Source organism: Mobula hypostoma, chromosome X1 (genome assembly GCF_963921235.1).
Source record: "Mobula hypostoma chromosome X1, sMobHyp1.1, whole genome shotgun sequence".
In the NCBI taxonomy this organism is placed as follows: domain Eukaryota; kingdom Metazoa; phylum Chordata; class Chondrichthyes; order Myliobatiformes; family Myliobatidae; genus Mobula; species Mobula hypostoma.
Window position 1 is genome coordinate 19222540 of NC_086128.1, and position 23112 is coordinate 19245651.

Genomic DNA, 23112 nt, shown 5'->3' on the forward strand with positions numbered 1-23112 from the left:
GTGGAGAGAGTGAGCAGCTTCAAGTTCCTGGGTGTCAAGATCTCTGAGGATCTAACCTGGTCCCAACATATCGATGTAGTTATAAAGAAGGCAAGACAGTGGCTATACTTTATTAGGAGTTTGAAGCGATTTGGCATGTCAACAAATACACTCAAAAACTTCTATAGTTGTACCATGGAGAGCATTCTGACAGGCAGCATCACTGTCTGGTATGGAGGGGCTACTGCACAGGACCGAAAGAAGCTGCAGAAGGTTGTAAATCTAGTCAGCTCCATCTTGGGCACGAACCTACAAAGTACCCAGGACATCTTCAGGGAGCGGTGTCTCAGAAAGGCAGTGTCCATTATTAAGGACCTCCAGCACCCAGGGCATGCCCTTTTCTCACTGTTACCATCAAGTAGGAGATACAGAAGCCTGAAGGCACACACTCAGCGATTCAGGAACAGCTTCTTCCCCTCTGCCATCCGATTCCTAAATGGACATTGAAGCTTTGAACACTACCTCACATTTTTTAATATACAGTATTTCTCCGTTTGCACATTCTTTTAAATCTATTCAATATACATGATTGATTTACTTGTTTATTTATTATTATGTTTTATTTTATTTATTATTAGTTTTTTTCTCTCTCTCTCTCTGCTAGATTATGTATTGCATTGAACTGCTGCTGCTAAGTTAACAAATTTCACGTCACATGCCGGTGATAATAAACCTGATTCCGATTTTTCTGGCTCTCTCTCTCTCTCAGCCACTTGTAGCCAAATGAATTAGGAGCTGGAGTAAACCACTTGGCCCTTCAAACCTGATCTACTGCTTTAGTATGATCATGGCTGACCTAATCATAACCTCCTCTGCATCCCTGTTTACCTTGGCTATTAGGTACCCACCTACCTCTGCCTCTTCTTCATTCCAGCCTGTTGGTAAGGCGATTTCAGACTTCGGAAAGCTGGACTGGATTTTGTTTTATAATCAAAATAAATTTTATTCATAATTTTTAAGAATTATTTTGTAAGAATAAACCGTGCAATCCCTTTTCATTCTTTATACTCATAGTCAATGTTTTCGGTATAAGAGGGTGGGGGAGGGGGAGGAGGACAAGCCAGAAGGTGATAGGTGAAGCCAGGTGGGTGGGGGAGGGGGAGAATGAAATAAGAAACTGGAAGGTGATGGGTGGAAAAGGCAAAGGACTAGAAAAGAAGGATTCTGATTGGAGAGAAGAGTGGACCATGGGAGAAAAGGAAGGATGAGGGGCTCCAGGGGAGGTGTCAGGCAGGTCAGGAGAGATGGTAAGAGGCTCGAGTGGAGTATTAATGAAGAGGGAAGGGGGATGGGGGAACATTGCTGGAAGTTGGAGAAGGCGATGTTCGTGCCAGCAGATTGGAGGCTTCCTAGACCTTCCTAGGTGCTGATCCTCTGACCTGAGAGTGGCCTCATCGTGGCAAAAGAGGACGCAAAGGGCTGACCATGCGTATGTGGAAGAGTCCATGTTCCAAGGTTTCCCTGATGATGCTCCCCAACTCTTTTGCTGCTACATTTACAGCTGCATTGGTGCTACTTCATGCACCAATGCTAAACTCATCAGTTTCACTAGCTTTGCCTCCAACTTCCATCCTGCCCTTAAGTTCATTTCATCCATTTCTAACACCTCTGTCCCCTTTCTCGATCTCTCTCTCTCTGTCTGTCAACGTCTTTCATAAATCTACTGATTCCTGTGGCTATCTTGACTATACATCTTCTCACCCTGTCTGATTGTGTGACTAGACACAGTTTAAATGCCATCTATAAATTTCCCGATGACACAGCTATTGTTGCCAGAATTTCAGATGGTGATGAGGAGTACAAGAGCGAAATAGATCAGCTGGATGAGTAGTCACAGCAACAACCTTGCACTCAATGTCAGTAAGACCAAGGAATTGATTGCGGACTACAGGAAGGGGAAGTTGAGGGAACACATACCAGTCCTCATTGAGGGATCAGAAATGGAAAGAGTGAGCAGTTTCAAGTCCCTAGGTATCAACATCTCAGAGGATTTATCTTGGGCCCAACATATTATTGTAATTACAAAGAAAGCACAGCAGCAGCTATATTTCTTTAGGAGATTGAGGAGAATTAGTATGTAACCAAAGACTGTCACAAATTTCTACAGATGTGCCATGGAGAGCATTCTAGCTGGTTGCGTCACTGTCTGGTGTGGAGGGGGGCACTGCACAGTATTGGAAAAAGCTGCAGGAAGTTGTAAACTCTGCCAGCTCCATCATGGGCACTAGCCTCCCCAGCATCCAGGACACCTTTAAAGGATGATGCCTCAAAAAGGCGGTATCCATGATTGAGAGCTGTTCCCAGGATGAGGCTTTTCTTCCAGGACATCAGAGATGCGATGTCCTCCTTCAGAGAATGGGTTTCCTTTCTTCCACCATTGATTCTGCTGTCATGCACATCTCCATTTCCTGGACATCTGCAGACACCCCATCTTCCTGCCGCCTTATCAGGGACAAAGTTTCTCCTGTCCTTACCTCTCACCCCATGAGCCTTCACTTTCAACACATCATTCTCCGCAACTTCCACCACCTTCAATGTGACCCTACCACCAAACATATCTTTGCTAATCCCTACCCCAACTTTCGGCTTTCAGAAGGGATTACTCCCTCTGTGATTCACTTGTTCATTCGTCCCTCCAGACTAATCTCCCTCCCAGCACTTATCCTGCGAGAGGCAGAAGTATTACACCTGCTCATTCATCTCCTCCCTCATCTCCATTCAGGGCCCCAAATAGTCTTTCCAGGTGAGGCAACACTTTACCTGTGTACCTGTTGGGTTAGTCTATTGTATCCGGTGCTCCCGATGCATCCTCCTCTACGTTGGTGAGATCCGACATAGATTAGGGGACCTCTTTGTTGAGTATCTCTGCTCCAGCCACAAAAAATGAAATTTCGCAGTGGCCAACCATTTAGATTCCTATCCTCATTCTTGTTCTGACATGTCGATCCATGGCCTCCTCTTCTGTCACGACAAGGCCACTCTCGGGTTGGAGGAACAGCACCTCATATTCTGTCTAGGTAGGCTCCAACCTGATGGCATTGATATCGATTTCTCCTTCCAGTAATTTCTTTCCCCTCCTCCTTCCCTCTTCAGTTCTCCACTGTGGCTTCTTACTTCTTCTCTTCACCTGCCTATCATCTCCCCCGGTGCCCCTCCTCATTTCCTTTCTCCCATGGTCCATTCTCCTTTCCTATCAGATTCTTTCTTCTCCAGCCCTTTGCCTTTTTCACATCACCTCCCAGCTTCTTACTTCATCCTCCCTTCCCCCCCCCACCCACCTGGCTTCACCTATCACCTTCTGACTTGTCCTCCTTCCCCTCCCCCCACCACCTTATTCTGACATCTTCCCCCTACCTTTCCAGTCCTGATGATGGGTTTCAGCCCAAAACGTCAACTGTGTATTCATTTTCATAGATGCTGCCTGACCTGCAGAGTTCCTCCAGCACTTTCTGTGTATGGCTCTGGATTTCCAGCATCTGTAGAATCTCTCTGTTGATGAATTACTTTTAGTACTGTTCTATTATATTCATACACATCAGTAGCGCTGCTGCCACTCAAGTGGGCCCCTGGGGTGATGTACTACTATGGTAATTGTGGGGGGCTTCCTCACATAACCCATCCCCTCCCTCTCCAGTAACAGAAGAACCCTATACTGTGGTTATTCCCCACCGAGCCCTTGTGATGACTGCACCAAGCATCGGTGCATCCCTCAGCATTTACTCCTGCAGCCTCCATGGACAGCTCGATGTGCTGGCAGACCAACAAATTTAGAGCAGACGGAAGGGCGCCTTTCACAGAGTTGTTGGTGTGCCAGGATCATTTGATGTTAGATTGGAGTTTTGCTTGCATTAAATGCAAGGTATTTCGGGCTGAGTTATAGAAAAGTACAGCACAGAAACAGGCCCTTTGGCCCATCTAGTTCATGCTGAACCATTTAAACTGCCTACTCCTGTTGACCTGCACTAGGACCATAGCCCTTCATACCACTACCATCCATGTACCTAACCAAACTTCTCTTAAACATTGAAATTGAGCTCATGTGTACCACTTGTGCTGGCTGCTCATTCCACACTCTCATAGCCCTCTGAGTGAAGAAGTTTCCCCCTGTGTTCCCCTTAAACTTTTCACCTTTCGCCCATAACCCATGACCTCTGGTTGTAGTCCCACCCAATATCAGTGGAAAAAGCCTGCTTGCATTTACCCTAACTATACCCCTCATAATTTTGAATACCTCTATCAAATCTCCTCTCAGTCTTCTAAGTTCCAAGAAATAAAGTCCTAACCTTTCCTTATAACTCCGGTCGTCTGAACCTGGCAACGTCCTTGTAAATCTTCTCTGTACTCCTTCAACCTTATTTATATCTTTCCTGTAGGTAAATGACTATAACTGCACACAATGCTCCAAATTACTTCACCGATGTGTTATACAACTTCAACATAACATCCCATCCATCTTCTGTACTCAGTACTTTGATTTATGAAGGCCAATGTGCCAAAAGCTTTCTTTATGACCCTATCTACCTGTGACGCCACTTTCAATGAATTATATTCCTAGATGCCTTTGTTCTACCACACTCTTCGGTGCCCTGTGGTTCACAGTGTAAGACCTACCCTGGTTAGTCCTACCAAAGTGCAACAGAGTAAGTGCAGAGAGTAAGAGTCTTCTGAGGCTGAGACAGTACTGTGAGGCTATGGAATTCACTTCAAGGTAGTGATTAAGGGAGCACTTCAACATTTGAGATTGGGTAGATAAGGGTGTGGGAACATGGTGGGTGACTGATTTCAGGCTGCCTGTTTGGATGGAGGTCAACATCAACAAGGATTAGTTTGGCCAAATGGCAGTTACTGCATTGCATTTGTTTTGTAGTTCAACAATATTAATTATGTATGACTGCTATTTTTATTCTGGCCAGAAAGATCTGCATTTATCTACATTAAATTTCATTTGACGTAATTTTGCCCTCTTGCAAATATTGTCATAAGGAGAGATTTGCATTATGTATTTGCTGTTTATTGATTATGACTCAGCATTCAATGCCATTATTCCCTGACTCTGTTCTTTTTTTTTTGCACAATTTATTTATATTTATGTACTGGAAAAACAAATTTGATTGTATGTCCATAAAGTGAGGCTAGGTTGTACATAAGATAACTGACAGTAAATAATAAAGTAGTGGTGGAGTTAGTGGGTGTAGATGTTGATCACCCTTACTGCCTGAGGGAAAGTAACTGTTTTTCAGTCTGGTGGTCCTGGTGTGGCTACAGCATAGCCTCCTCCCTGATGGGAGTGGGACAAATTGTCCATGGGCAGGGTAGGTGGGATCCTTCATGATGTTACTGGTCCTTTTCTGGCACCTTTCTGTATATTGGTTGAGGGATAAATATTTGCAAGAACACTGGAAGAATTCCTTCACACCTTGACAACATAGTATTTTTTGATCTTTTATATCAACCTGAGAGAGAAGATAGTCTTTCCTTTAATACAGATTTCCCCCGCTATCCGAAGGTAGAGCGTTCTGTGAATAAGCAATTACCATTTATTAATATGGGAAAAATTTTTGAGTATTCCCAGATCCAAAAAATAACCTGCAAAATCATGCCAAATAACACACAAAACCTAAAATAACAGTAACATATAGTAAAAGCAGGAATGGTATGATAAATACACAGCCTATATAAAGTAGAAATACTTTTCTGCGGCACTGTCTAGCACAGCGAAAATCTCGCGGAAGTGCTCTTGGCAGAAACACTCTCTCCAGTAACCTTTAAGCTATGAAGCTGCCAAATCATACCAAATAACACATAAAAATACACAGCCTATAAAAGTAGAAATAATGTATGTACAGTGTAGTTTCACTTACCGGAATCGGGAAGACTCCAATAAATTGCAGTTTCGTCACAGTTAAACACTTGCTTATATGAATAAGCACTTGACGCAATCAGCAATCGCCTCTGATCTGGGCTGACATTTACATGCCGGGCGGCACCTAATTAATTAGCTTGTTTATTTCGGCTTTTTTCTTAAAGATGTGCTGGGTGCGTCCCGACTACTGCTGCACTGCTGCATTCTTTGCGGCAATGTATCGGTCCGCGGCCTGGAGGTTGGGGACCACTGCTTAAACTATGAAGCTGCCCTCGCCTCAGAAACCGATCAAACCACCCATGACTACCTTTAAGTTCCACTTTCATCACCATCGTCCAGTGCTTTCTGTTTCAGCTTATTAAAAAGACTGACTGATTTCTCCTTAAGTATAAGAAAACTTAACGGAACACCACGCTTTGTACACCCATCAATCCACTCAAGCAATAGACTTCCCATTTTATCCATTATTGGATGCCGACTAAGAGAGAGCGCTTTGCTGCGAGCAGAACCAACAGTAATATCGGCAGCTTTCAAAATTCTCTCTCTGCGTATAAATAGTTCGAATAGTGGACGCAGGCAAGTTCAACGCGCGGACAATGTCCTTACTTCATTCACCACGATCGAAACGCTTAATTATGTCTAGGTTTATACTAAGTGTAACACCCTTACGAGCTCTTTTAGGCTTTTCCTATACCTTAGAACTCATCTTGCTAACGGATGCACAAAATAAATCGAGAAAAGCACGTGTTTAAGCAATGGCGGCTAGAATGCAGTTGCAGGGGAGGAGCTTGGCTGTTCAGGCGTGTGCTGCCTTTTCTTGTAACAGTGAAAACACCTTCTGTTAGTGAAAACAGGTAACTAATATAGGTCTTTTGTAATAGCGAGGTGTCGTAAAGCGAACGTTCGGAAAACGGGGGCCACCTGTATTTCCATCCAAAAGGCAGCATTTCCTACTGAATATCCAGGCATAAATCAGGAATTTAATCTAGCAACATTGAAACCATTTGAAGATTTCTTACTGATCTTTATGCTATTAAGTTCCTTCCTTATTTGATGACGCTTTCTGTTTATAACCTTCCAGGAAACTTAAATGCTCCTTGCTGCTGTATTTACCTTCTTTGAAAGAACCTAAAACCAGTCCAGTTTAGATAATGTCTACCCCATTAAGCCATCACCTCGTTGCTTCAGAATGTACCCTCGTATCTTGGAATTCTAAAATGCTTCCAACCACCAACTATCCGGCTACATATCTATTCTATGTCTGCTGAATTAGTCCAGTGCATTGTCTTGATGTCTTTAATGTCTTGCTCTCCATTTAGATCCAGATTCCTGAAACTCCCTTAAGAAGACAGTCTTCCATTGTTTTCTGCATGACCTATTACAATGGATTTCTATTCATAGACAGAATTTTCCTCACCAATTTTTTACTTCTTTCCTCATCTTATTTTCTTCACTTCTAGCACCTTCCACGTTCCTCCTTGGCCAAAGTAAATGAAAAGGTAGTCTTGGGTTTTGAACTTGATAGCTCTTTGGATGTTGAAGATCGAATGATTTGAACTGTTGGCTTCAAATTCTTTTTCCACTCTATTTTGCTATTTCAACAGTGGTGAAATGAAGCATCCTTTGGTTTTTGCATAATATTATTTTGCGCTCACAAAGAGAAATGGAAAATGCTGGGCATCTTCAGCAAAACATAGAAACATACAGATTCAATTCAATGACCTTCCTTTTGAATCCACTGGATATTGACCCAAACTGTTAACGCTCCTCTTTCCATGGATGCTGCCCAATCTATTGAGTATTTGCAGCTTCTCTGATTTTTATTTTGGTTTTCCAACATCAACAGCATTTTATTTTTATATGTTTGAATGATAGCTTTCAGTTAACTAAATTTTGCTAATCTGTTTAAAATAGCTGACCTCGGTGTGAAAATAGCAGTCACATCAAGCACTACAATATCCTGCTGACTGAAAAGGTAAAAATACAGCTGTTCTCTTCTGAAGCTTAATGTTATCTGTAATTGATCATATTTGCATTACAAAAAGTGGCTACCAAAGTAAATTCTGGCCTTTTTCTAAAAGGAATGATTTTTCAGCTGCTAAACACAGTACTATGATTGAATTCCAAAGCCAGCATCTCTGTAACATCACCAATTAACAGTTTTGCATCAGCAACACTATCGTTTGTTTGAAGGTGTAATGGAACAATTGATGCAACTTTTTAATCACAAAGCTTTTAGCACGTCCTGGCAGAAACATTGTCTTCCCTTATTGGAATTCAATGTTGGATCACTTCTTTTGTTGTATAATAATTTAATCACCTGTACAAAGCAGCGTATAAGAGGGAATTTAGAAAGCTGTTTCTGTTTCCTGATCATAGTATGAAGAAACTTTTTTTTTGCTGTCAAATCAGTACTGGAATTCATCTCTTTCCCCGTCTCAGAATGGGCTCTAGTTTCTCAGGATCAATTACCTTATGAAAAATTTGTGTGAGCAGAAAAAGTGAAAGTCATTTAAATGCCAAATCCTATCATCACTATCTGTAAATACATGTTCTTTCACAACAAACCTGTCATCTGAAACTACTTTTAGAATTTGGTTCAGTCGTTTTCTAGTCTCCTTCATGGGTCTTGGCGATGGGGCAGTCCATCTGGAAGCACCACAACTTTTGACCATAACTTTCTCTGCCTTTGACTGTACTGTTCTGGAAACATAATTGTGTATTCTTCTGGATTTGTTAATTTCTACCGCACACTGATTTGGAGAAGTTGACTCAGTTAAGATTTGTTGACCTCTTTCGCCACCTTTTGTGGTTATTTTGTCTTTTTCCCTTCAAGTTATGTACTTCAAACTTCTGATCGATTAATGTTTGTCTATTTAGTAGCTTTCTTCTCAATTTCCATGGTCCATTTTTCACTAATATCAGAAAAACTGGTCTCTTTGGATCCAATTTAAGTCTTTGATGCATACAGTATTTGGAAACAGTATTGGTTGCAACATAAATACTCCCTCCTTGGCTGACATAACTTCACCAACAAATGCCTTTGAGTTAAAATTTGTATTTGGCCAGTATTTCTAAATGAGTGCTGGTCCTCATTATGACCTTCGGTTTCATAAAATGAGATTGGCTCATAATTGGTGACCTGCACGCTTCTATATGTTTGCCAGCAACCCAAAACAAATCCATACCACTTTCCCCAATGTTGTGTACCTTCAACCAGTTTCTTATTTACAGGGTACACATAGTTTTGAAATTTGCTGCTTATGTTTTATGTGTAGCTTTACCTTTTGAAAATGTATATAAGCAGTTTAGGATTTCCACTGTCAACTTGAATTGTCACCGCTTTAAAGAAATCAAGGAGGCAAGATTATTGCCTCCTGAATCCATGGTGACTGTAAATTGCCTGTGCCTTTTAGCCACCACCTCTTAAAGTTTGGTCAGTTGGAAAGATATCAGTCAATTTGAAAAAGGCCACCAATTTCTCATAATAATGGTCAGTACCTTATGATTCCCCTCCCAGGGCTCTTGTAAATCTTAAACAAATGCCATATATCCCTGGGCTTTGCAGCCTTTTACTGTTGTTGAAGATTGTTAGCTCACTGGATTACATGCACTATTTCATTGGCTTTTTAATCATTTTTGAAATTTATTGGCAAATTTTGTAAAGAGGCCATGTGGTTTTATGACGCAGGTTGATTACGTTGAAAATATTTAGTCTGGTGGATGTCCAAGTGCCTTTGACAATCGTGATTTAAAATGTACAGCGCGCACACATCAGTCCACATGCCTTCCAGCTTTTCAGTTGCTGTCCGAGTTCACTCAAGTCAAGTTCACAAGCTGACGTTATTAAGAAATGCCTGCCTCTAGCACTGAACTAATCATGTCCCATGGTACAACCGCCTGCTGATTTGACCAGGGTGGATGCCACTGCTTCAGGGTTTCTACGATACTACATTGGGAAATAAGTGACAGTTCTTACATTTTCACCTGCAGTAGAAGCATTTTGATAATAAGCAGAAATGTAAAATAACTCTTTTCTGCCAGCTTCCTTTGAGAGATGGCCGGGATTGGGTGGGATGATAAGAGGAGGGTGTGTGGGGTAGATGGAACTCAAAAAGAGGGGAAAAAAAGTAAGGCTTATAAAGAATGAAGCAGTCATGAAGTACTCATTTACAGAATTTGCTTGGAAATTAATTGCAGAATGTTTGTCTAAATGCCCAGAAACCTTTTGGGGAAATTGGGAAATTTATAATATCCATTATCCAGCATGGGAGTTGTAAATGCCAGTACAATTGCTTTCACTAGCAAATGTCCTACTTTACTTTATTTCTCATCTCCCATCCTGAAAAGACTGACTCATGCTGTGGCACAATTCTCCATGCACAAATCAATCCACATGCAGGAACCTTAGCACTGAGTTCCAGCAGCCAGTTCACTTCTGGGGGCAGGGATGTCGCAGCCAAGAAGTATAACCTGAATAATTGCGTACGTGCTGCAGTTTAGGACTGTTAATCGGAATGTCATTTCCTCAGCTGTTTCTTATTGTGCATGGCCATCAAGGTTAACTTGTTGCCTTGAATTCATTGTGCAGATGAATTGTTTGTTGCTTGATTAGAATTGTTGTCAACCATTTAATTCAGAACACCACCACACCCCCATAATTAAAATTTGCTTAACTTCAAATGTAAGTGGTTTCTGTGGTATGCAAATGCTGTGGAATATATATTTTATCTCTGAGATCTGTGCACATGCCTAACTGGCCCATTGAACATGCCTGATTTCCATTGCTGCACCATAGGAGGTCATCTGTTCAGCTCTTCAAAAAGCTTTTCTCGTTGAAAGTCAGCTCTTAAACCCACATCTTTAACCAAACTTTTAGTCACGTCTCCCAGTACCTCCTCAAATTGGCTTATATGCTTAGGTGTGTTTTACAATGTTAAAGGTACTAGTAAGTTGTCATTGTTTTGCTATTTACCTAACATTTACATATCTGCAGTTCTGGCACCATCATATGACCAGATGTGTACAGTTTTTAATCTCAACAATTGGATCTTTATCTCCATGTTTGTACAACCCAAAAATGTGAAAAATGTAATCAAAACTCAAAAAAAAAATTGTAGCTAGAAACATGCCGGTCACAGAGCATTTGTAGAGAGAGAAACAGAACTATTGTGATCTTGGTCAAAATTAATGTGATGAACTCATCAAACTGAAATGTTTGATTCTGTTTCTCTCTGGACCTGCTGAGGGTTGCCTGGATTTTCTGTTTTGAATGTGAAAACCATACTGTTCACTCTATATTAAGAAGTTGCATGGATAGCCATTTGCAACTAGGCAAGATAATACATTGTGCCAGCTGCAGCTGGTGCCAGAGGTACTTGTGCTTCTGGGGAACAGGCACGTACCACATCTTAAAAGGATTCTTTGCTTCTCACGCACCAGAATGCCACCTTTTCATGTTTACAGTTTTTACTCCAATGTTGGCAGTGGTGCTGAATCCACAAAAGGGATTAAGTCTTCCCATTCAGAGCAGCAAAATCAGGTGAATTTAAAGTCAGGAGTTCTGCTTTTAATTATTTATGATGATGTATATGCTTAAGCCCAGTAGTGCCTTTGAAAATGCATATTAAAGAATTCCTTTAATGAATGCAATTTGTTATAATGGAATGGAGAGGGGAATTGTGGCCTTTTTGGTTAAGAATTCATTTTAGTTCGAGATGTGGTTCTATTATCTGAAGCAGTTTTTTTAAAAAGCTTTATATTAAGTATTGCATTGCACTGGAAAGATTGCATGTATGTTCTACCGATAGTTGCTTTAATACTGTAGCTGTGGTGACTTGATCGTTCTCTGTTGATGCCCCTGTGATATTGTTAGGGGAGGAATTCCCAGATACCGGCCCAGTAACGGTAAAGGAAAAGTGACACATCAAGCTAGCTTACCATGTGATTTTCAGGAGAACAAGAGAACGTGTTTAAAAAATGGTGTGGGATGGAGTTCCTTTTGAAGCTGCTCATTGATTTGTGAGCATATATTTTGGAGCAAATATGTTGTACTGTATTTAAGATAACTAATAGATTCAAAATAGCAAGAGACGAGTAGAATCATAGTGTCATACAGCGTGGAAGCAGGCCCTTAGGTCCGACTGATCCATGCCCACCAAGATTCCCATGTAAGCCAGTCCCATTTGCTCATATTTATTTCATAACCCTTTAAATCTTTCCTGTCCATGTATTCGTCCAAGTACCTTTTAAATGTTTTTAATGTACCTGCCTCAACTACTTCTGCCGGCAGCTTATTCCATATACTGACCAATCTGGATGTAAAAGTTATTCAACAGGTCCCTATGAAATCTTTCCTTTCTCACCCATGTTCTCTATTCTTAATTCCCAACCCTGGGGAAAAAGACTGCACATTAACCCTATCTATGCCCCTCATAATTTTATACACCTCCATACAATCACTCCTCAGTGTCCTGTGCTCCAATGAAAAAAGTCATATTCTTACCTGTTTGTCGTCCTTCTATAACTTTGTTCCTCTAATCTCCTCACAATCTTCCCAGCTTAATGGCATCTTTCCTATAGCAAAGTTGAACATAATATTTCAAATGTGGCCTTACCAAACTTCTTGTATCATGACTTAATTTAATTTTAATAGTTTAGATTGGATATTTTCATTTACCTGATTATACAAATAACCTGTTATTTTACCTCTGTGAAATAACAGATGTTTTGCTGTCTTCTTTTCAGAGTGGCCCAGGCCTACGTGAATCAACGGAAGCTGGATAATGAGGTAAAAACTCTGCAGATCCAAGCAGCCCAGTTTGCCAAACAGACTCAGCAGTGGCTTGGTATGGTGGACAACTTTAACCAGGCACTAAAGGTAAATTGTAATAGTGGAAGAACCTGATGTACAGTACATTGAAATATGTCAGTATCTATTAATCATTTTGATTGTTGTAAAACATCTTTTGTCTTGGTCATCTTAGTTATTCATACTGATTTGAAACAGTATGGTTAAAAGTGCAACTCGTACAGCACAGACACGAGCCCTTTTGGCTAACCTCACCCATGCAAACTGTGATGCCTGTCTATGCTAATCACATTTTCCTGTATTAGTCTCTTATCCCTCTATGCTGGGGATTCCCAACCTGGTGTCCACAGACCCCTTGCATAATGGTATTGATCCATGGCATAAAAAAGGTTGGCAACCTTGAATCTATGCCTTTCCTATCTAAGTACCTGTCCAAACGCCTTTTAAATGTTGTAATTGTAAACTGCTTCGACCAAACCTCTGGCAACTTATTCCTCTGTGTGGGGGGAAAAGAACTTACCACTCAGATCTCCTTAAAATTTCTCCCCTCTCACCTTAAACCTGTGCCCTCTACACACTTATCCTATTTGTACTCCTCATAATTTTATAGACCTCTAAAAGGTCACAGCTTAGCCTTCTACGTTACAGTGGGAATAAACCCAGCCTAACCAATCTCTCCTTATAACTGCATACTTCCATTCCACATAACATCCTGGTGAATCTCTTCTGCGCTCAATTGTTCCACTTCCTACCTGTAGTGTGGCAACCAGAACTGTATACACCATTTATGTGCAGTCTAGCCAATGTTTTGGGTGGCTGCAACATGGCATCCCAACTTTATACTCAACGCCTCAGCCTATAAAGAGAGACATGATAATCCCTTCTTCACTGCCCTATCCACCTGTGTCACTATTTTCAGCAAGCTACAGGTCTGAACCCCAAGATCTCTCTATATATGAACACCCTTGAGGTCCCTGCCATATATGTCCTACCAAAATTTGACTCTTCCAAAATGTATAATCTCACACTTGTCTGGATTGAATTCCAAATACAGTCACCTCCATATTTTTTGAAGTTTTCAATAAAATTCAATTTTAAATAACTAAGGCATTTTAATTTTTTAGACAGGAAAAATTTAGATTTAATTTCATCAGAATCTAGGGTTAGCCTGAGCAGCACACACAAAATGCTAGAGGAACTCAGCAGCTGATACAGCATCCATGAGGGAAATAAATAGTCAACACTTTGGGCTGAATTGCTCAGGATTTCTAACATCTGTGGAATCTCTTGTGCTGCAGAGTTAGCCTGTCAGTTAGAATAATAACAGTAACTTATTTATAGAGCACTTTTCAAACAGACGATGCAGTTCAAAGTGTTTTACAGTTGGATAAAGAGCAAACATAATATAAAAAAAACATTAAAAAAAGACAAAAAGATGTTAGTTAAAAGCAAAGTTAAATAAATAAGTTTTGAGCTGGTGATTAAAGTGTCAACTGAATCTGCATCCCTTATAGTTTTAGGTATTGAATACAATTTAGGCGCTCCAGTTTAGGAGCATTGTTCAAAAAAAGCTGACCTGCCACTTATCTTTTGGGGGAGATTTAAGAGACTGGTGGAAGAAGACCAGGGAGTTCATAATATTGTATGACACAGGAGCAGAATTGGGTGATTCGGCTCATCAAGTCTGCTTTGCCATTCCACCATGGCTGATTTATTATCCCTCTCAACCCCATTATCCTGTCTTCTCTCGGTAACCTTAAATGCCTGACTAATCAAGAACCTATCAACCTCTGCCTTAAGTATATCCAATGATTTGGCCTGCATAGCTAGCGGTGGAAATGAATTCCACAGATTCAGCACCCCTGGCTAAAGCAATTTTTCCTCATCTCTGTTCTAAATGGATGTCCCTCAATTTGGAGACTCCCCAACTATAGGAAACATCCTCTCCAAATTACCTTTACCTAGGCCTTTAAATATTGATGAGATCCTCCCTCGTTCTTCTAAACTCCAGCGAGTACGGGCCCAGAGCCCTCAAATGGTCTTCATATGTTAAGCTTTACATTCCTGGGATCATTCTCCAACACCAATACATTATTTCTTAGAAAAGGGGCCCAAAACTGTTCACTATATTCCAAGTGCGGTTGACCAATGCCTTATAAAACCTCAGCATTACTTCCTTGCGTTTGTATTCTAATCCTCTAGGGAAAAAAATGCTAAAACTGCATTTGTCTTCGTTACCACCGACTCAACCTGCCAGGTAGCTGTTGGGGAATCCTACACAAGGACTCCCAAGACCCTTTGGACCTCAGACTTTTGAATATTCTCCCCATTTATGCCTTTATCCCTCTGCCAAAGTGCGCTTCCCTACACTTGGCGCATTCTTCTCATCTGTCGATGTCCTTCTGCAGACTCCCTCAACACTGCCTGCCCTTCCACCTATTTTCATGTTGTCCACAAACTTAGTCACAAAGCCATCAATTCCTTCATCTAAATCATTGACATATAATGTGAAAAGAAGCAGTCCCAACACCAACCCCTGCAGCACACCACTAGTCACTGGCAGCTAACCAGAAAAGGCTCCCTTTATTCCCACTTGTTGCCACCTGCCAATCAGCCAATGCTCTAGCCATGCTAGTATCTTTCCTGTAATTCTGTTAAGCAGCCTCATGTGCGACACCTTGTCAAAGGCCTTCTGAAATTCTAGTAAGCAACATTCACTGACTCTCCTTTGTCTATCCTACCTGGTATTTCCTCAAAGAATTCCAATAGATTAGCCATGCAAGATTTGCCCTTTGGAAAACCATGCTGACTTTGGCCTGTTTTATCAAGTGCCTCCAAATACGCTGAGACCTCATCTTTAATAATGGACTCCAACATCTTTCCAACTACTGAAGTCAGGCTAACAGGCCTCTAATTTCCTTTGTTCTGCCTGCCTCCCTCCCTTCTTCAAGGGAGGAGTGACATTTGCAATGAGCAGGATTATAAAATTAATGTGATTCGGTGATGTACCCAGATCATTAAGAGCTTGTATAAAATTGCTATAGTGGGGGCTGGCAAAGAGTAAGGTTGCATTTCCATCACAGCTCATGTCTTTAATATTTTGCTAAGTCAATCAATGAATTTCTTTTGAAATGTTATCAATAAGCTTTGCTTGGCTCAGTAAGTTACACACTTCATACTCACCTAAACCCTCATACTTCGCTAAAGGTAGCAAATGCATTGGATAGAAATTGTTAGCATGTGATACCTGTGTGTGACCCTGTAAACATGTTATTAACTTAGGCTACGTCTACACTACGCCGGATAATTTTGAAAACGCCGGTTTCGAGTAAAAACGACAGGTGTCCACACTAAGCGTTTTTCAAAATATCTCCGTCCACATTAGACGGATATTTGGGTGAATCTCCTCCTACTGGGCATGCGCAGGACACACAGAAAACAAGCGAAGAGGAAACGATATACTTGGTGCGCGTTTGTCCAGTTACAGAGTAGAAAAAACTTAAAAGGAATTGCTCTTGGCTCTCGCACAGGAGGATTTAAGACTAAAAAAAATACTGGAGCGTATGGAGGCAACCAGCAGGGAGTTCACGGACAGTATGACCCAGCTAACGACGAACATTGAAAAACTGACTAACTCTGTTGCAATAATAAAGCACCTTGTTAAATGTATAAAACACGACTGCATCAGTGTTACCTTGTATTTCCATACAATGTTACATTAGGCTGTTACACATCTATTGTCAGAGAAGTACTTGCATAAATAGGTAAACCACCTTGATCCTCCAAAATATTCCGCATGGAATTTAAACTGGAGGTGGCGGAGGGTGTTTTCTGTCCTTACCTTCATACAAGCAAGGACAGAAAACAGGGCAAAGTGAGTATACATATTTATTCAGTAAGCTATGGATCAAAGTATGTGGTGAGTACATTTCTAACTCTTCCGGCTTCAGTCTCGTTGCCGTCTGTTCTGAAATTGTTAGGTTCTACGAAACGCAGAATCAAATATCGCTGTGATGATTGTACGCTCTAAACAATAAAGTAGTAATAATAATAATAATAAGAAGAAGAAAACAATGAAATGCCGCGCTGCTGCCATCTGTTCCGGCACGTCATGACAGCGGTTTTAAAAAGCTCCGGTTACCCCGTATACACTGCAACGGATATTAGGCGTTTTCAGACTTATTCACTCTGGAGACCGTTTCCGAAAATTTCCGTTTTCGGGGGCTGAAAACGCCGGTTCAGTGTGGACGGAGGGTCAAAACGAAGAGAAAAAGCTTCGTTTTCAAAATTATCTGGCGTAGTGTGGACGTAGCCTTAGTGTACCACAGCTGAGCATGTTGTGCAGGTTGTTTATTCTCTTATGATTTTCCTTGGTGTGGTTATTGTGTGGAGCGATGGGGGAGGGGGTTGGTTTAATTTACACAATTGTCTTCTAATTGTGGGAACAGAGCATTAAGTGGATCTGATTTCTGGCATAATGCCAAGTTCGTTTTGACTATAGTCAGTAAAGAAATGTTAAACCTTGAAGTAATGAGGTGTTATATCTTTCCAACAGCTGTCAGAGAGACTGTTGCCGCCTTCAGTCTGCAACAACATAATCACTTAATTATTCCAGGTTAATGTCACTGAGTTGAATTTCCATTAGTAGGTTGTCAGCAACCTGGAATGCTTTGTCTGTGCTGCATTGAGTTTTCTACTGGGTGATACTGCTCTCTTGCAATTCCTTGCCATATTGCAATGGTTTTACTGGATGGTAGTAACATCTGCCAAGTAAATCTATGTCTTCAAAAGCCTTGTCCTTTCCACCTTCTGGTAGTTTAGTGATATAACAACTAAAATACAGTGTAATATTAAAAATGAGAAAGGCTGCTCAAGCTTGCATGCAGCATTAGGTTGGTAAACTATTTCCATTTCAGCATGTTGTGCAAATCACTGGATGATGCATGTAAACGGACAGGTTTGGAGATCATGCTGGTGCACTCTGATCATTTTCCAAAGTCATTCAAATATCTTGCGCCAAATGTTCTACTGAAGCAGGACAAAACAAGTATGCTGTTTGCCTCTGATCAAGAGCTCACACCTGTGAGTATGAAGGGATCAATCTCATAAGGATCTCGGCTCGCTACAGATGCTTTAATTATTTTCAGCTCCCCAGCTGCTGCTCAAAGCAACTGGATGAACAGCCTTTATCTTTAATGTTGAGTTTTTGAAGTTGCTCAGTCCTCAATAATCACATTTCACAGGAGCTGCTTTTCTTTAAAAATGGAAAGTGTAGCTCAGTACATGGGAGGTTTTATATTTACTTTGGAATCTTCATCCTTCCAACTTGTTTTGCTTGAATGATCAGTTCTATAAGATAATACTCTGCCAATCATGTTGATTTAATAAGTGAGATTATTCAGGGTGATGTGGCTTCATCATGTACCAGAACTGTGCGAATCTGCATGCAGAAAGTTGGCATTGACACCCACTAGGAAGTCTGTTTTAGTGTGAATCGTGATGTTTTTGTAAATTCTTTACCACTTTGTGCTCTGTAAAACATTTGCTAAGTAAAATATTTAGAGAGCATACATTGAGAATGATAAATGTAACCTTCCTTTTAAAAAATTAAAAGAATGCAAATAACATTAACTGTATGATCATTCAGATATATTTCCTACAATTTAATTAAAATGAGAAAAATCCTCTTAATACTTGTGTAGTTCTTGCTCATTTTATAATGCCCATCATTTAACAGCTTCTGAGATTTTTTTTTGAAACTATTTTGTGAGTTATTTTTTTAAATCATTGGTTGGGAAAAACTGTTGAGTAACTAATTAAGTGCTTTAAAAAATAGAAACAGTTTTCTTTTGCTGTCACTGATTTATGGTCCTGAATTTTTGCTCTCAGCAGCATCCTGGTTGTTAATCTCCAATTCCTGGAGAGTTGCTACCCTAATTCCAAGGAATTTTGAGGCAGTTTCAAACTGTACCCCAGCATGGGCCAGTCATTGCTCCAGGGGAGAAAGGCAGAAAATTAGGTGGAGAAAAAAACAAAACCTCTTAAGTTATCATTACTGAATTAATGCAGAGCTCAGCACCATCTGCTGGCTTGTGGAGAGAAATCAATGATATTATGATCCTGGCAAATCAGTTGATTATAGCCATCTTGTATTACTTTTTAAAAGAATGAGTGTTTTTATGGAGACATGCTTGTCCAGGATCATGGGAAAACCATTTGTCATTTTGTCTGAGTGATAGGATGTGTAAGTGATACAATGAAATCTTCATTGTGTTTCACAAACTATTTATTTATTTAGTGATACTTCACGGAATAGGCCCTTCTGGTCCTTTGAGCCACTCCGCCCCAGCAACCCCCAACAAATCGGATTAACCGTAACCTGATCACAGGGCAATTACAGTGACCAGTTAACCAACCTGGTACATCTTCGGTCTGTGGGAAGAAACCGGAGAACCCGGAGAAAACCCACACATTCCATGGGGAGGACATACAGAGACTACTAACAGAATGGTGCCTGAATTGAACTCCAAACTCCAGGACACGCCGAGTTGAAATAGCATTGCGCTATCTGCTACGCTACCGTGGCGCCCTATTGCATTTCACAGATCTGCGGTTATTCTTAAATCAATTTTTATTCTACTAATAGTTTTTTTTTAAGGTCACCTGTGTCACATGGAATTTGAATAATAAAGTGATTAAAGCCAGGGCATTTTTTCCTTTTCTGAAACGATTTTTCAGTCCTATAGGCAGTGATCTACTATCAAGTTTGCCTTTAAATAAAAGAACTTGGGTGTCAGAAACTTAAACAAATCAGTGACTTTGAAAGTGCAATTACTGTTGTTAGTTATGTCAGATTTGTGCACATTAAGATTTGACAGAGTACAGAGATGAATGGCCAGTGAATTTTGTCTTTGTTGATTGTGGTAGAAATAATGACCAGAGCATTGGGATTACTCCTGTTAATCTTCCATTAGGCTGTTGGAACCTTTTTAAAGATGAAACAATGTTCACTTTAACATTTTACCTCAAAGAAGGTACCTCAAGTAGTACTTCAATGCTGTTTTGAAATGCCAGCCAGGTCTTTACTAAAGTCCTAGAGTGGAAATCCATTGCTTTCTGTTGTCAAAAAGCCATTTTTAACTAGCAGCAGATGGGAGTACGGTACAGTGCAGAAACAAACCCCTAAGGAGGGTATCAGCTCAAGTCCTGAGTCACTTTATGACTTGACCTTCATTGACCATCTGTATCTGAAACAGATTGGAGTGTTGACAGGTAGGTGTACTAGGGTAGGAAAAAGGACTGGGATGAGTGTGAGAGGATGGTGGAGACCCAACTGAATAGTTGTCAGAACAAAATTAACCCCAGGCAGAGTCTTTGGTTGAGGATGATGTTGGGAGTGAGAAGCCTGATGGATAGAATTCTGAATTGGCCAAGGTCAAAATGTTAAGTCTGGGCAAACCTGACACAAGGAATCAAATCCTACAGAAGAATGGGAGGGTATCTTGTTTCTGATGGATGACCAGATGTCTAATCCTGTTTTCTTCCCACTGTTTGCTGAAGGGGAGGTAGGTTTCCAATGACATATCTATAACTGGAAATGTTAACAGGCTGTTTAGCCATGAAGGCAACATAGTAGCTCCTAATCCTGTCAACATACACAAGATACCATAAATCTTCTTAAAATTGCACCTATTGGCATAATAACAGCAGCAATAATGTAAAAACCTGCTGACAAGAAACTCATCTTTAACCAGCAGAGTTGATGCATCTTGCCTTGAGTTTTGAAGGGCAGGTAGAACATTCTGCTGTTATTACATAGCAAGCATTCTAACCACAGGTTATTTTCTTGGCACAGGTTCATTGATAACCCTATCAAGCTTTTTCCCTCTGATGATCTGTAATTTTTAAAATTCATTTTGCCAACTGATAATTTTTTTTTAGCATAAGTTGCGTGGAGTAGTCTTGTGACTATCACACAAGTAGCCAAAGGCCTGATACTCAGGGTGATAACATACCCAAACCGATAGATTTATTCTGCAGTAGTTCTGTTAAGCACGCCCCTCCACAGTATGAATTGAATGCATGGAACCTGCTCACAAAGTTCTTGCTATTGTCAAGTTCATCTGTGGTTTGCTTAAGGTTTTGATTGATTCACTATTGCAACTCAGCTTTAATATTCTGTAGCCATAAATAGAAGCCTTGCTAAAATGCAGGTACTTAGCCATTTTAAAAGATTTCAAACGCTGGCTTGTCTCCCACCGACTATTTGGTCAGCTGCAGCACCGACTCTCCTTTCCAGTGTCCCACCTCTGTTAAAACTGGGGGTGGTAAATTTGAAGTAGGTAGTGATTGTGTTTTGGTGGGGTAAAAACTTCTCCCTCATTACCTGCGCCTCCCTTCCCTTTGTCTGAAGTGATTGTAAAGTTGTGACTGAGGGGGTTGTAGATATAAGGGTAAAATGCAAGACTTTTGGGATCAAGAGAAGGAGAAAGCATATTGCAGAATTGAAGGCTCTTTAAAGCTCTTTAAATGATTAAAGCAGAGACCAGTTCTCTGCTTCAATCACTTAAAGAATAAATTAATCTGAGGATAGATTAGTTCGGATGGTTGAAGGCAAATGGAATAATAGTATGTGGCATTTATTCATGCAAACTAGATGCTTAGAAATTCTAACATATCCTGAAGAGTATGGTAGAACAGCATAAATGCCGTGGGACATTGAGTACTTCAATCATCCTCTATACTCCAGGCTAGAGAATGGAAAATTGTTAGAATTCATGTTCTTTAATTTAAAAAAGGAACTCTGTTATTCAAATTGTGATCTGCGTCAAAACATGGAAGTGCAAAAGAATTTGAGTATCCCAGTGCTTGATTGGCAAAGGGTTAGTATTCAGATACAGCGAGTAATCAGAAAAGCTAACAATACTCCTGTTTATGGCTGGGGAAATTGAATACAAAAATAGGAAGGTTATGCTTGAATTACACAGGATATTGACAGGACGTTATTTTGTCCTTTATTTAGAAAGTTGAGGGCTCAAGATCTACTCTAGCATATAAATTTGGCTGACACTTTCCAGTACAGGAGTGTTTGAGGTTTTGCAGCATTGGAGGTCCTGTTTTAATTGGTAATGTCTCCAGGCACTTCTATTTATGTGAACATTCTGTTCTCTAACGTGTCTGTCAAAGATCCCACAGCTTCATTCTCAATAATTGCAAGGAAGATCTCCCCTGAGGTCCTAGTTCTGGTCAATGCTACCCTCTTGTCGGCATTACTAAAATAAATATTGGCTATTTGTTGAACTTTTGATAAGTTGGCAACTGCACTTGCAGACTTAAGATAAGTACTTGGTAGTCAAATACTTTGGGACATCCTGCCGATGTGAAATGGTTAGTTTTTTTTAGCATAAGTATCTAGGGCACTAGATGTCGTGAATGGCAAAGATGTGGCAGGATAATGGCCACATTGGTTACTTCCTACAGCATCAAAATTCTAACTGACTCTTCAGTCACATGAGACCATGGGCATTGGATATTCTCGCATTGATATAAGTCCAGATGTGGTTGCAGAAGAACTCTTAGATCATGCTGAGGCACTTTGGAGGTCATCTTGTCAGTGTGAGTAGGGGCTGGCAAGAAGGGAATGGCACTTCACTTGTACATCTGTAATGGTGGTGAAGGAAAGGGAAGTGATCAGGAGAAGAGGGAAGGAAGAATTAGGTCAGTGCTTGAGAAGTGGGCAGAGAAGCAAGGATGGTGACTTCACCTCTGTGTGTAGGTGAGAGAGCAGAGGCTTGGGATGATTGCAGAGTTAGAGGAGGGATGCAGATTGGGAAGTTGAAGGAGCCTACTAGGTGTTGAAGGTGATTGATGGGATGCATTTAATGGGGTTGGGCTTGTACCTTACTTGCCTTCCAGGTTAGGACTGCAGGGGGCAGACTATATTGTCTCACAAGCTTGGGTGCTCCAGGACAGTATAGACCAAGTTCCTTTATACTCCTCCAAAAAGAGCAACGGGGAATGAGACTATCCCTTGGATACCAATGCAGAAGTTGCACAAAGGTCACAAGTTTGCCTGGTGACAGGAGTTGCCCTCTTAAACAATGAGTGATGTGAAACAACCCAGGAATTGTCAGTATCATGTTTCACTTCAGAAGAAATCAATTTTCATTTTGCTGAATACTGTGGGATGGGGGTGGGGTAGGAGGAAACAACACTATGCATTTGACAAGACTTTCTGGAAGGAAAGGCTGGCATCTCTAGAGGCTACGCAAAAACTGCCTGCATGAAAATTTACTAAAAACCGTAAATGGCAGCTGATCAAAATTTCCATTAAGATAAAACTGTATTTGATTCTGCAAGGACAAAGGGTCATAGGTTAACAAACTGACTTGAGCAGCAA

General features: G+C 40.7%; 1 protein-coding gene across 2 annotated transcripts in view; it reads left to right on the top strand.

Moving 5' to 3' along the window:
* The window catches only part of bloc1s1 (biogenesis of lysosomal organelles complex-1, subunit 1), a 130451-nt gene that overhangs the window by 89773 nt on the left and 17566 nt on the right, over positions 1-23112 (top strand). For both annotated transcript variants that reach the window (XM_063037756.1, XM_063037755.1), the window contains exon 3: positions 12650-12782. In XM_063037756.1, the coding sequence (XP_062893826.1) occupies positions 12650-12782 (133 nt within the window). The remainder of the gene's footprint in view (positions 1-12649; positions 12783-23112) is intronic.